Source organism: Emydura macquarii, unplaced genomic scaffold (assembly GCF_026122565.2).
Source record: "Emydura macquarii macquarii isolate MOO-44397 ecotype Brisbane River unplaced genomic scaffold, CSIRO-AGI_Emac_v2 contig_1375, whole genome shotgun sequence".
In the NCBI taxonomy this organism is placed as follows: domain Eukaryota; kingdom Metazoa; phylum Chordata; order Testudines; family Chelidae; genus Emydura; species Emydura macquarii.
In genome coordinates this window covers 56,978-71,093 of record NW_027131512.1, presented here as the reverse complement: position 1 = coordinate 71,093, position 14,116 = coordinate 56,978, and the positions used below count along the sequence as shown (strand labels likewise).

General features: G+C 46.7%; 1 protein-coding gene across 2 annotated transcripts; it reads right to left on the bottom strand.

Moving 5' to 3' along the window:
• Nucleotides 1–564: 564 nt before the first annotated feature.
• On the bottom strand, nt 565–12,591 carry LOC137155693 (C-type lectin domain family 2 member B-like). Of its 2 annotated transcripts, XM_067552039.1 has the most exons (6): nt 12,505–12,591; nt 9,585–9,794; nt 7,617–7,739; nt 6,756–6,955; nt 3,747–3,850; nt 565–3,399 (listed from the first exon to the last, which is right to left on the bottom strand). In XM_067552039.1, the coding sequence occupies exons 2-6, from the start codon at nt 9,616–9,618 to the stop codon at nt 3,261–3,263; spliced, it is 600 nt and encodes a 199-aa protein (XP_067408140.1). In that variant the 5' UTR covers nt 9,619–9,794; nt 12,505–12,591; the 3' UTR covers nt 565–3,260. The 2 variants fall into 2 exon arrangements, with proteins under 2 accessions (XP_067408140.1, XP_067408141.1); XM_067552040.1 differs by lacking the exon at nt 12,505–12,591 and having other exon boundaries at nt 9,585–9,845.
• Between the last annotated feature and the right edge of the window lie 1,525 nt (nt 12,592–14,116).

Genomic DNA, 14,116 nt, shown 5'->3' with positions numbered 1-14,116 from the left:
AAGCACCAGCCTCCTCTTTGTCAGTGCTGGGATGCTTTAGAAATGACACAAGAGAAACAATGGCCCAAGGCGGCACGTGTAAGCACAGAATGATCTTACCTGCCGGCAAATGCACATACAAATGGAACCCACACAGAGCTGCACTTCACAGGCACAGATGTGAAATTACGGCTGTCAGAGGACACATCTTCAGGAACACGGGCCTCAGAGTGTTTATTAATGATGATAATTACAAGTGCAAGTAGTTACAGAGTAAGGGACATTAAATCTGCACAATAAATCCTGTATTGAGTTTATGCCACTGATTAGTATATTATCTCCCCCCCCCATTTTAATCCTTGCAGTGGGCGTTTCCCTGCTGGGATAGCATGGAAGAGCCACTCAACTAGTCTCAAATCCACCTTTCTCCCAGCCCTGGTCTCCACTCTATTTACACAGCAGAAGATTAGGGTGTTCTCTGGCAAACCTAGATACTGCAGTGTCTTCTCTGGCCTATCAGGTGGAGCTAGGCCATGGAAAAAAATTAAAATAAACCAATACGTAAAAACAACGAGAGTTCTGTGGCACTTTAAAGACTAACAAATTTAATATTTGCAGGCATAAGCTTTTGAGAGACTTCAGCTCTCTTCTTCAGATGCAGTAATACAGAAAATAGGTAACACAGAGGCATACATAAAAGGAGATCAAAAACAATACAGACTAGAACTAGCTGGAAAAGCAGTGCTTTGTCCTGCAAAAGTTTTCACAGAAAAAAATCCCTTTTCAAACATTTTGAAACATGGAAAAATGTAAATGCAAAACTTCTTTCCCCTCTGATATGTTCTTACTCATTCCCAATGTCTTCCACTTTGGAGACAGTGAATGAGAAAGGATTTGTATGTTTCTGTGAAGGGGGTGGGGGAAATATTTTTTTAAATAACTTTCACTTTTAAATGTTAATTTAACACAAAGTATTATTTTCAGAAACACTCTTACTTGTTTTCCACTTGGCAGAGGTTGGAAGGCAGCCAGAAAGTGGAGAGAAGAACAAAAAAAGGACACAATTTCAAAACATTTACAAAATTCTGAAAAACATTGGGGCTTACCCCTGAAATTGTGTTGGGGGGGGGGGGGGGAAACACCTTTAGAAAACTAAAAGATGAAGTAATTGAAAATGAAGTTTCTGCCAAAAAAATTAGATGTTCAACTAAATCCTATTTTCTGACAAACTTTTCATTAGAAAGTTTTCAATTGTTTTTAAGTTAGAATGAGGAAAGACAGATTGAATAAAACAAGAGGGACTGTCTAGCCTTAAACTCTATGACTGTGAGCAAACTACAACAGAAGGAAAAAACCAAGGGTTTTTTGGGGGGGGGGTTACCTTTAGCATATAACACTGACAAAGTAATATCAAACTTTAAAAAACAAAAGTCATAAACAGCAAATCGTTACATATGATACTAATGGTGACAGTGAACTCTCCAGGGCATCATGATTCATTTTTCATTAGTTGTAAGACTTTATACATTTCAATTATTTAAATTCAGCCACCATCGTTTGAATACATGGTGCAGCTAGAAAATACCCAGCCACCTCAAGCCAGGGGATAGTGTGCATCTTATCCTCCATGAAAGTATTTTTAACATAGCTGGCAAGCAAGTCCAAGGGGAATTAAGCTCTTAAGCAACATTTGCAAAAGAACCTAGAGCATACGAAGACACTAAGTCTAAGGATGTTACACAAACATTGCCCTTTCTCCTTATCTAAATTTCTTTAGCAACGTCAGGAAACCCCCCGCCCGCTTACCCTGAAACAGATTTGGTGGTTTGTTTTCTCACTGACTAGAAACTCAGTGACAGTCAAGTGCAATCAAAAGGATTCTACATACTTAAGCTTCTCTGCCTGCAATTCATCTTGAAAGATGTCTCAATTACATTAAAGGTGTCTAATCTGCTGATGAGTTTGTAAGCAAATTCTCATGGCAAGAATGCAATGGTGACACCTATCCACAATTCCTTATTGCTAGTACAGAGTACACAACCTGATGCCTTCTCATAAGGGCAAACATCTCTCCTGAGCATCTCCACAGCCTCTTCGCAAGGGCAGGAATTCCTGACTGCCCATGGTGGTGCCTCTATAACTCTTCTAGCAAATCTAGCTAGATATCAACTTCTGGCCAGCATGCACTCTTGGCCTTCCCTTTACAGTCTCAATAAGCACAGCAAGCCCCTAACACTCTCAAACGTACAGACATTTCGATTTCCATTTTAACCTGCATCTCATTTCTGGCCCTCTTTAATTATCTTTTTGGTTCCACAAAGGAGATTCGCCATCAAAGGTGAAGCTACCACATTTTGATCCATGAGACAATGCAACAAAGGTGACCATATGCAGGAGACAGCACTAAATGAGCTAGAAGCCTTAACAAGGGGCCCTTCGATGAGTTTGGATTCCAATCCCAGTTAGCCTTAATTCACAACGGTTGCACAATGTTAGCTCATGCTGTCTCCTAACGGAGCCTGGTTCTGCAAGAGTCGAAGAAAACCCACAGCCGCAGCTTTCTTCCTTTGGGAGGGTGCATGGGAGCGGCTGTTTCACATCCACATCCCTAATTGCAGTGGATCTTCTGCGCCTTTTGCTGCTTAGGATTGTCTCAACCTGTCTTTAAGTAGTGCTGCCTTCCCGCTCTGCCAGCACATCCGAGGTGAGGGTATGTCGACATAATTCATGTAGACATACCCAAGGCAACTTTAATCTTTGGTCCCCAAGCTTTAATCACATCCCCCAATTGCAGTGTAGACTCACCCTGACAGACAACAGCAGTGGGAGCTAGGAAGGGGTTTTAATCCATGTCTACGGTATGGGGACTACGACAGCAGAGCTACAGTGCCATAGCTATGCTGGCATAACCGCACAGCATAGACACATCCTATAGTGGCAGAAGGGGTTTTCCCATCGCTGTAGGAACATTGCCTTCCCAAGTGACAGTAGCTAGGTCAACTTAGTTGTGTCTACACAGGGGACTAGGTTGGTCCAGTTATAGTGGTCGGGGTGAGAATTTTTCACTCCCACAAGCGCTGTAGCTACATTGACCTAGCTTTTAAATGTAGACCAGGTCTTAGTTACACAACTAGGAAGCGGAGGGCTATACAGGGGCCACAACAGACAGCAAGTTAGAACTTAGGCTTATTTAAAAAAAATAGGCAAAGCTCTACTGAGGATCTTATTGAGCAGCATTTGGAGTGTCAAGCAGCTGTGTCAAGATGTGTTCTACCAGCCCTTCAGCCCCCTGTCATTGCATCCTCTCTTTGCATTCCATCAGGCTTGCTGCAGATCCAGTATCGCTTTGTGGAGCACCACGATGAAGTAGCAAAGCCATCACTCAGGTACGCACAGTCGCCTTCTCCTCTTACCATAAACCTGCAACACAGATGCCCTGGTGATAAGAGACAGGCAGGGACTGGGCATTTGTCTTGGAAGTGAATGTTTAAGTACCTTTAAAATCTGGGCTTAAATCCGCACTGAACTTTTCAGAAAATACCATGGGTCTCATTTCAACCTAAGTTGCCCATTAAAGGGTGGGAAGGGAATGGCATACAGCCCGCTGATCTGCTAGGTCACAAGGGGGATGAGCCCCAAAGACTGAGGGGGACACATCACAAAGGAGAAAAGCAATCAGTGTTTTGGGAATAATGATTTTATCTACCCGAATTCAGCCCTTTTCCCATCTGGAACCCAACAAAGTGACTGGTTAGAAAAGGACTCACAGGTTGTTGAATTGTTCACTATTCACCCATTTCCAGGGCTGTGCTGATGTTCGCTTCAGGCCAATCCAGTACTCAGAGACGTCTTTATACTGCATAATGAACACCTTTAAAAAAAATGCACATTATTCATTATACTCTGTAATGCTGTTGAAGCAGTTAAGCTATTTTCAGTCACTGCTTCAGGGGGACCTGTTGCCTAAAACAAATCCAATTCCTAGCATAGATTATCCCTGAATCTGCAGAGGGCCTCAAACATTAGCTATGAACTGCACATTTCAGCTCCACTTGTGTTAACTCTGAAACCTAGTAATGTCGAACTAAATGTTAACTATTTTGCTGCTAATTGTCTTAATAGCAACATCCAGCTAACACACTTACTCACTACTGTTGAGCCCAGTGGCAGGTGTCTGATGGAGGAATGGGACAGATATCACTTATCTGCAATACTCATAGACTTTAAGGCCAAAAGGGACCATTGTGATCATCTAGTCTGATCTCTGGCCCATCACAGGCCTCAGAACTTCACCCATCCACTCCTATAATAGACCCATAACCTCTGGCTGAGTTACTGAAGTCCTCAGATCATGATTTAAAGACTTCAAGTTACAGAAAATCCACCATTTACTCTAGTTTAAACCTGCAAGTGACCCATGCCCCATGCTGCAAAGGAAGGCCAAAAAAAAACCCCAGGGTCTCTGCCAATCTGACCTGGGGGAAAATTCCTTCCCAACACCAAATATGGTGATTACTTCGATCCTGAGCATGTGGGCAAGACCTACCAGCCAGACACGTGGGAAAGAGTTCTCTATAGTAACTCAGAGCCCTCCCCATCTCGTGTCCCATCACCGGCTGTTGTGGATATTTACTACTTGCAGTCACAGATGGGCCATGCACCATTGCAAGCAATCTCATCCTACCATCCCCTCCATAAACTTATCAAGCTCAGTCTTTATAGACTCGTAGGTCTGGAAGGGACCTCAAGAGGTCATCTAGTCCAGTCCCCTGTACTCTTGGCAAGACTGGAATATGTGTCTTGAAGCCAGTTGGGTTTTTTGTCCTCATTTCTCCCCTTGGAACGTTATTCCAGAACTTCACAACTCTGGTGATTAGAAACCTTCATCTAATTTCAAGCCTAAACTTGTTGATGACCAGTTTATATCCATTTGTTCTTGTGTCAATATTGGCACTTAACTTAAATAATTCCTCTGGCACCCTGGTATTTATCCCTTAGAGAGAGCAATCATATCTCTCCTTAGCCTTGTTTGGTTAGGCTAATCAGACCAAACTCCTGGAGCCTCCTCTGGTGGTAAGGCAGGGAAAAGGCCAGGCCGTACCATGGGCTGTGGAAACAACTTTATCAACTGCTTAAAAAAGAAACTTTAAAATATTTTCCCTCCCACTTCTTCCATCCTTTTCTGTACCTGTTCGGTTTCCAAAGTTCCTTCCCCTCCTCTCAACTGCTGGGTGAGATCTGAGTACAAATCTTCCGTGAACTGATTTTAATGGAAGTTGTGCTTAAAGGGTAAAATTTACAAAAGCTCTTCATTGATATTGGAGCCCGCGTCCCACTAAAGATCAATGAGACTTGGGCATTTTTTAAAATTTTACCTTAAATGCTTTAGACAGCTTTGGAAAATCTCCACCCTGACTCTGAAACTTCCTGGTTTTCTCTCGTCACAAAAATCACTTATGTGACAGGGAGACTTTACAAAAATCTTTCTTCTGCCCTGGATTTAGTGCTCCTAGTTGGGTGTGACGGCAGAATTTAAACTGGCAGGTATCTTGTAACTTTATGAACTAGACTTCTAATATAGTTTATAACCCTGCTGAGAGCAAATCTAATTAACATTGGGCTGAATACTTCTCCCCTAGAGTTTCCCTTGGTGCAGCTGAAAAAGTGGTACCATTGGTAGCTCCTGGATAGGATAGACTCTTGCAGCTTCCTGTATCATTGACACTGTTACCCGAACCTTCTGAAAAGAGGTTCAAAGTAGATCCAGCCACTGGATCCTTGTCTATACTAGGGCTCCAACCAGGACAGCCAAACTGATGATAGAACAGATGCAGCTATTTTGTAAGAATTCCCTAGTGTAGACAAGGCTAGAAAGATTGTGGTGACATTAGTTTGCTCATACTGTACACACGGTAAAGTGGATAGACCTCAGAATTCTAATTTCTCAACTTTAGTGCACTGGAGTTCATAGCCGAAAAGGTGACCTGAGAAGACAAACATAAAAGGAAACTGGGCCCTTTCCTTCCTTTCTGATTGGTAGAGAAAGTTTGTTTGTAAAAAATGGGTTCCACCCCTTCCCCAGTAGAAATTCAGGACCTCTCTGCCCTGGAGATATAAGGAAATAACAGCAAGGCAAAAGCCAGAAGAAGTTGCAATTGAGAGAGAAGGGATTTTTACAGTCAGATTGTTAGTCACTGCAGTTAAATAAGAAAAAAATCTTTAAGCCCCCCCACATATATGCCTTCGTTGACTTTTCAGGACTTCCTTATCCTTCAAAGCAATAAAAAAGGGCATAAATCCAATTTTATTTAAAAACCCTTTGTAGATTACCATTAAGAACTAGATAAGTCCCTGGAGGACAGGTCCATTAATGGCTATTAGCAAGATAGTCAGGGATTTAAATCCAGGCTTGTGACCCTAAGCCTCTGACTGCCAGAAGCTGGGAATGGAAACAGGGGGGCGGATCACTCCATAATTGCCCTGTTCTGTACACTCCCCCTGAAGCTCTGGTACTGGCCACCATCAAAGACAGGATACTGGGGCTAGATGTACCATTGGTCTGACCCAGTATGACACCTCTTATGTTCTTATAGGCACTGCTGGATTTTTTTAAAATATATAAATATTTGTATCTATTTGGAGTTAGGATTCAGCTGCCAGAGCTTTCATTCCATCTGATCTTCCATCAAAAAAAGCCCTAGAAGGAACCTGGGACAAGATCATGCCAACATGCTCCCTGATGCCTATCCCGGTCTTATTTTTTGTTTTTTCCATACCAGGTCTTTCTGAGTATCAATCCGAGCCAGGGAGGCATTGATTGAAGAGCAGAAGCTCTGACTGGAGTCCCAGGTCCCTTCGGTCTCAGAGAAATAGTAGCATTTCCCTCTGTACCCGACCCAGTCATCCGGGCAGCAGGCGGCAGGCAGTTTTGCATTTGCAGAGGCATTAGGCATCTGGGATTCTGGAGGAGACTTCACTGAAGTTAAAAGAGTAACAGTGATAAGAGACTTGTCCCTTTGCTTTCTCTAAATTCAAGGGAGAAATCTATAGCAAGCTGATAAACATGCCATCTTGTGTGTATCCCTTTCGTGTGCCAATGAACCAACTGACACTGACTCTCTCCTTGAGGTAGCTCACATACTACATGCAAGCCCAGATTTGCCTGTTTAAAGGTGGAATTTTTGTTGTTGGCTTGGGAGGACTTGCCCTCTGGTATAGCGCACAGTGTCCGGACTTCCTCTCTCCATAACCTTTCAGTGTAGCTGCCGGACGTTTCAGGCTTTCAGGGCCAGATTTTCCAAAGAGGTCAGTGTGCTGGGTGCTGAACTTTGCTGAAAATCTGGCCACGAACATTTTAAAATCTGATCCCATGAGTCTCCTGAGCCTTCACATGGACAGACTGTCCCCACTAGCTGGGAAAACACTTTCAGAGAGATGGGCTATTTTAAGCTAGTGTCTGTTAAAGGGCCAGTGCAGTCATAGTGTAAGGGGGGGGGGTAACAAAAGGGACCAGCAGAGGCAGTCAGCGGAAACATCCCATATGTGTAATTTCTGGTTTGACTGTTGAAGCCAAAGACTAGGGAGGAGAGAACGTGTGGCTGGGAATCAGACCGGGGCAGCGAAGGCTGACAACTCACTGTGCAAAAATATCACAGCAACAGTAACAGCAACAGCAACCACAATGGCTACGACTACAATGCCGATGATTAGCGGGGCTTTCCATCCAGCAGCTTTCCAGAGCCTGAGGTTAGACAGAGAACCTGAAAGAGAACAAAACCCGTTCATGTTCCTTCAGTCGTCTGGGGTGGTGACGGAGGGACCAGATGGATTAAGCACCAGCAGCAATTTAAGTTGCCAGAGACCAGGTAGCGTTCTATTAGCCTGCTGCTTTGGGAAGACCCATCACCTTGACAATTGGCTTCCCAGGTGGAGAATGGATGGGCTGTGTCTCTGCTTCCTTACTTCACACTTGTGCCCCCTGCCTAGGAGATCAGACACTCCCAGGCATCCAGTTCATAAGCCCTGCACTAGGCCACGTAATTTTCCCCCACCTCAGGCCCTGCTGCCATAGGAGGAGAAGCAAATAAAGTATTGATGCTGCTGGCGAGCTGAGAAAGTGCTCCCAGCATGGAGCCCCTCACAGTATGACACGCACAGGTCTGTATTCCCACATTTACTACAACGAACCAGGTTTACACTCAGCAGCAGGAAAACTGTGGGGAATCCCAACGTGTCACTGACTTTGCACTTCCATAGACCCTTCCCCTCCAGTGCTCGAGGCCCTCTGCTATCACGGAGATTTTCTGCACATCCAGTAGGAGGTATCATCACCATTTCACAGATGGGGAAACTGAGGCAGAGAGAGGAGCAGCTTGCCCTGGATCACAGTGAGTGAGCGACAGAAGCATGACTACATAACTGTGATCTCATGACCTTGAGTCCTGTGTGTTAGCCACAAGATTCTCCTTCTGCCCTGTCTCCTTTTAGCTTCCCTAAGGCTCTTCATGTGATTACTTCTGAAGTTAGTTACATCCAGCCAAAATAACGAAGGCACCAAACTGTAGAAGAAAGATCATTTTTTTTCCCTTCTCACACACACATAGGACCCTCAGAGAGCAGACGTGCCAGCTCCCAATTTCGGGGCTGCACTGGTCACTCTTTACCAGTCTAGACCAACCAATCCAGGCCTGATTCCACCACAGACTCTGTGTCACTTTTGGCAAATCACTTAGGTGCTTTTGAAACACTTTTACTCAAAGTGATTTAGGAACTTAATCATTTGAAAAGTAACTTCACTTTGATACAGAGGAGCCTAAATTTCATTGGTTGGGGGGCGAGGGGGAAATCAATGACATTTAGTCTCCTAAGTCTTCAGCTTTCTTTGGAAAGTGAGACTCAGCAACCTTTAAAAGTTGTACTCCTCACCTCTCTAGGTCCTCAGTTTCCTCACTTTTGGTAACGTACAGATGATCTATACCTCACAGCGTGAGCGGTTAGGATTATTTCTGGCTGTTTGTAAGGTGTGCGAAGACCCCTGGATGGAGGGTGCCATTGCACTGTTTGAATAAACGACTGTGTCCATTCCATGAAAACTGCTTTGGGCAGAAGATAATGGTTTCTTTGAAATCCTTCAATTATAGAATTTAATGCTTAATGAATGTCAAAATATTCCAGACAGAAGCAGTTCAGAGGGCCCAGCGGATGAACACACAGGAGCACTGATGTGCACTGATGTTTACAGAAACCTGTGTTTGCATAACAAGCTATCTAGTTTCCCCCCACACAGCTATTCTTAGCAATGCCCATTGTGGGATTCCAGGGGTGCAGCAGGTGCAGCAATGCTGGACTTGACTCATGTGTCCATAACGTAAAGCTGAGAAGGAACAAGCCCAGTCAGACATACGCACACTGTGCAAGCCCACAAAGCACCAGCGCTCCCCCATACAGCCATCATCTCCTATCTGTGCTTGAAAAATAGCAGCTGCAGGTCTGAACTGGGGGGCCTGTGACCCAGGAATCTCTTGGTGCCAACCAGCAAAGGGCAGTATAGGTGTAGTTATAGTGTCCCTCTCCAGGATGTTCAGACCCAGCAAAGCTTCGGTTACCTTGTCTTCCATTAAGTGGCTGCTCTGAATCCATGGGATCCACTCCTTTTCCGATCTCTCTTCACTCAACGAGACAGATGAATGCTGTGGGGCACAGGCTGGGCTCTGATCAGTTCCTCCCTAGCTGCAGTTGTGTCCAATTTGGAGGCAGCAATCAATTGCAGAGATCCCACTGCCAGATCCTCTCTCCTTGGCAGCTACCGGACTGAACTGAAATCAGAAACAGTCCCGATTTTCAAGGGTTGGCTGTTTGTCTGAGTTTCTCTGTACCCCTAGTTCCTTCTGCAGTCCTGAACACACATGCAGAGGTGTTATCAGTGTAACAAACAGCATCACATTTCATCAGAAACCTGGCCCTTCTCCCCACCACTGGACTCCACAGTGATTTAGAAACTAAAATGGATATACAGAAATTATACACAGGGATTCATTCACCCACCACAACGGTAAAAGAAGAGAACTGCCCAGGTCCAAGGAACGGTTTCAAGGAGGCCAATTCTTTTTAGGAATTTAGCCAGAATGTCCCTCTCCTCTTCAGAAAAGAAAAGAAACATTTTGCCTGGAACCAATACCCTCCAGTTGACTATAAAATTAATTGGTCTGGATATTGACAACAGGCTTGCATTTATTGATGGTTTTGGGGTTTTTTTAAAATAATTTGCACGTCAGCTCCCAGCATCTCCACTCCATGGGGAAAGCTCCCTCTGCAGGCAAGTTTGTGGTGCTGGAAAGGGATTCCTTCCTTGGTTGCAGCACTGCAAACCTGACTTCCACTGTCAGCCAGCACTGGATAATGGCAACTTTCAATCATCAACCAACGGCTTGCTAAGAAATGGAATGTGCTCATTTAGTGGCTTGTGTAGATTAGAAACGTTGTTGCAGTGTAACTAAATCGGCTTTAAAATGGATCTTCCAATTACACCAGTGTAAATCCCTAATGTAGGTGTTCTTCAACTGGTTTAATCTGGAATTAGAACTAAATCAGTTGAAGGGAAACAAATCATTTAAGGCATCTACATTAAATATTTGCCTCGGTGTAACTAGATCAACTTTTAACATCAGTTTAGTGTAATTACAGGGTTCTTGTGGCCAAGAGGGAGTCTGTTCTGCCAGGCAGCTCTGGCCAAGAAATGGCATGCACAGAAACGCAGCAGGGAAAGTCCCTTCTACTCCAGGGGCACCTGTTCCACATACCCTGGCGCAAACACACACACACACAATAGTCCAGTGAATACAGGAAAGAGAAGTATTTATTTACAGAGCGATGAACAGAGAAGAACAGAGGGGAAGACGGGGAGCGGTAAAAGAGGGTTACTTCCAACACGAGGCCCAGTGGTACCACAGACTGAACAGGGAAATAACAAACACGGAGCAATGCGTCTACGCTCAGAGGTCAGGACTCCTGGGCAGAGTTGCGGTCCAGCAGTGGGTCTTGGGAGCTCCTGGTCACTTTTGGTGCCAGTGAACTTTCCCCAACACCCCCCTCCAGTGCCCTCTTCTGCAGCTCTCTGCACCCCCACCTCCCAGAGCAACAACTTCACTCCTTAGCTAGCTACAGCCTCCCCCTTTATTCCCAACACAAGGTCACAAGCCCCAGTGCTCATGGACCCATACAATTCTGGGCAACAGGGATAATGGGTCCAGGCTCCAGTTAGTCCTTCTCAGGCAATTCCTCCCTGAATTGGTGCTGCTCCAGGCTCCTGTCCTGGGGTGTCCCTGGTCGGCAGCTCTGTTCCTCCCGGCCTCAGCAGGTTCTCGGCTGCTTCGCTGAGTGAGGGCCTGCTGCCTGTAGCCCTCTTGTCAGGAGCTCCAGACACACCCACCCTGTCACTCCCTTCCTCCTCCTCAGATCAAGGCTTTAAAGGGGCCAGGCTTTCTTAACGCCAGCGGGTTACATTAGTTACAGTGATGCAGTTTAAAGCTCTGGGGCACTAGGGGCTGCACTGACAGCAAGGGGAGCGCACCTCTTATTGAGCCCCCCCATCCCACTCCCTGCAGCACAGCACCCCCTAGCTCCGCACTGGGGACTGCACTGACTGCCTACTGAGTCCCCAACCCCACTCCTCACAGGCCCCTAGGACCACACTAGGGCATTGGGTTCAGCACTGGCAGTCAAGGCAGACTGCCCCCTGCTGGATCCCCACCCCCGCTCCCCACAGGCCCCCTAGAACCGCATGGGGGCAAGAAATGACTGCTGGGGAGACTGCCCCCTTCTGAAACCCCCCCTCCCCCCACTGCCTGCAGCACAGCGCCCCCTAGTGCCCTTCCGACACTGACTGGAAGAGGAGAACACCCCCTCTCCAGCTGCCTGGATAAAGGAGAGGCAAGGAAGAAAGCAATAGGGGGGTCACAAGGTAAGGGCTTAAGTTAATCACGATGACACTCGCATGTGAATGTCAAGTGTCCACAGACGGGGCTAATCAGGAGCAGTGGTTGCAGAGGCCGTTATTCCACGTAGAGACAATCCTTGAAGGGCCAGTCTGGGAAACCATCATATGGGAGGTGTGTGTCGTTCCACAATAACACGTGCGGTATCATATAACGCTGGGACCTCCCCCGCCAGCCCCTGCCCCAAACCAGTTCAGCCCCCCCGCCAAGATGGTCCTCCAATGCAACAGCCTCAAGTCCCACCCCGACTCCGTGCAAAACACAGCAGTCAGGGCTGCAGGACCCCGCCCCCCATGTCTCCACTGTTCAGTGCAAGGCAGCAGCAGCCCCCCAGTGTGGGTGACTGAGCTTCCTCCCAGCAAGCAGCTTCTGAGCTCAGCGGGAGAGATGCAACTCCCCCTGCCCCCCACCATCCCAAGGCAGCAGAGAGGAAACACTCCCCCCAGCACCGCCCTTCTCAGGGCAGCTGGGGGGCACTGAGACAGCAAAATGGGGTGCTGCCCCAGCCAGGAACCTAATGCAACAAACTCACCCGCCAGTCAGCTCGCTGTGCCAGGGAGGCGCTGCCAGCCTTCGCACGACCAGGAGAGACGAGCAACACCAACCAAACAAACCAGCCCCTACGCAGCAGACTATCGAGGAATCGAAAACGAAACCAGCCAAGGGCCGACCACTGTAGCTGCTATTCAAACAGCTCTCCCGCCCCACAGCTCCGCATCCGCCCCGCCCCTTTCCTTGCTGTGAGACCCCAGTTAATTCCCTCCCGACCCGAGCTTGCAGCGAGTCACTCCCCTTGTCACAAACTAGAATCTGTTCTGGCCAAGGGCCCCCTGCAAAAATCTCGGCTTGTCTTTGCTCCCGGAGAACTCACCAGACTGCCCAGTTTATTTTTGACCATTTTTTTCAATTCTGAGAAAGTAACTCAGACTGGTTCAGGTGTGATTTTATAGGCTGGATCTCAGTGCTGGAGTGTCTGCCTAGGCTTTCAGCCTTAATTCTGCATTTACTCTTTACATTTACAGGCTTGTCTGGCAATCCTATCTTAATGCTTTTTGGTAGTACTTTAAGAAAAGGCAGGGGGAGCTTAAACTAGAAGTGCTCTAGTTCTAGTTTGTAGCAACTCCAGGTTTAAGCTATTGCAGCCTGTCATGTACCAGATGACTAGAAGGCTAAATGAGAACAGATGTTTGGCACCATGCTGCAGTTCGCATTAGATTCAGATATCCTGTCCTGATCCACCTTAAGTGGATTTAAAATGAATAACTGCAAACGCTCAGTGCCTGGAAATCATTGGCTAACGACACTGCATAAACCTCTCCAAGCACAAAGTATGGGACTTTCTGCTTTTCCCATGTGTTCTTTTTGTAGAGGTATTTATGAAAAATAAAACGTTTTAACAGTTGTGTCCAGCTCCTTGCACACAACATAGCTCCTTGTATCCTCCATTCCCTCCACCCCACACAATTGCCCGTGAGCAAACCTCCCATCCCCCTCTATTGTACAGACCCCCTGCAACTGCCCCCTCCTTTCCTCTGTGTGCTGTGCCCCCAGATCCCCCTTCTCCCATACACCTGAGATGAGATTTCCCTCATTCTCCCCCAGGCCAGAGTCTCTATGCACCCCCATTCCTCCCATGGCAGGAATCTGTGTGCCCCTCCATACCAGGGTCTCTGTGTCCCCCATACTACTCTCACCACCCTGGCAGGTGCTCTGGGTTGACTCCATTCCTCCTTCCCCCCCAGGACAGGTTCTCTGTGCACCCTCCTGCTCCCCACTCAGTTCTCCACTCATGGTTGCAAAGACCAGCTTCCAAAAATGCCCCCAAGTGGCCAAGTGTAACTGACACAATGAGATCTGCCTTAGTCTGCAGAGAGCCTGCATCCTGTCATCCGGGGGATTCTGCTTTGCTGGGCTTCTTCTCCTGGGGCCTGGATCTCTCAGCTCCATGGCCTGGGAAACCTGCAAAGTTATCTGAGCACAGGGGATTAGCATGGAAACTGGACTGTAACCTTAACTATGCTGATTGCTTCTGCTCTGAGACTTGAAAACAGAAAGGAGCTCACTCAGCTGACTACACTCTTCTTGAACACACACAGAGCCAGTCCCTGAGCTGAATCTCAGAAGAGAGAAGAAACATCCCCTAA

Bases quoted from the DNA above. Each gene is read 5' to 3' on its own strand.
- LOC137155693 (XM_067552039.1), bottom strand. From the start codon at position 9,618: ATGGATTCAGAGCAGCCACTTAATGGAAGACAAG. The intron at 3,851-6,755 runs GTATGGAAAAAA...TTTTTTTTAAAG, and splicing joins TTGATACTCAGAAAGACCTG to GTGTTCATTATGCAGTATAA. The intron at 3,400-3,746 runs GTGAGTCCTTTT...TCTGTGTTGCAG, and splicing joins AGTGAACAATTCAACAACCT to GTTTATGGTAAGAGGAGAAG.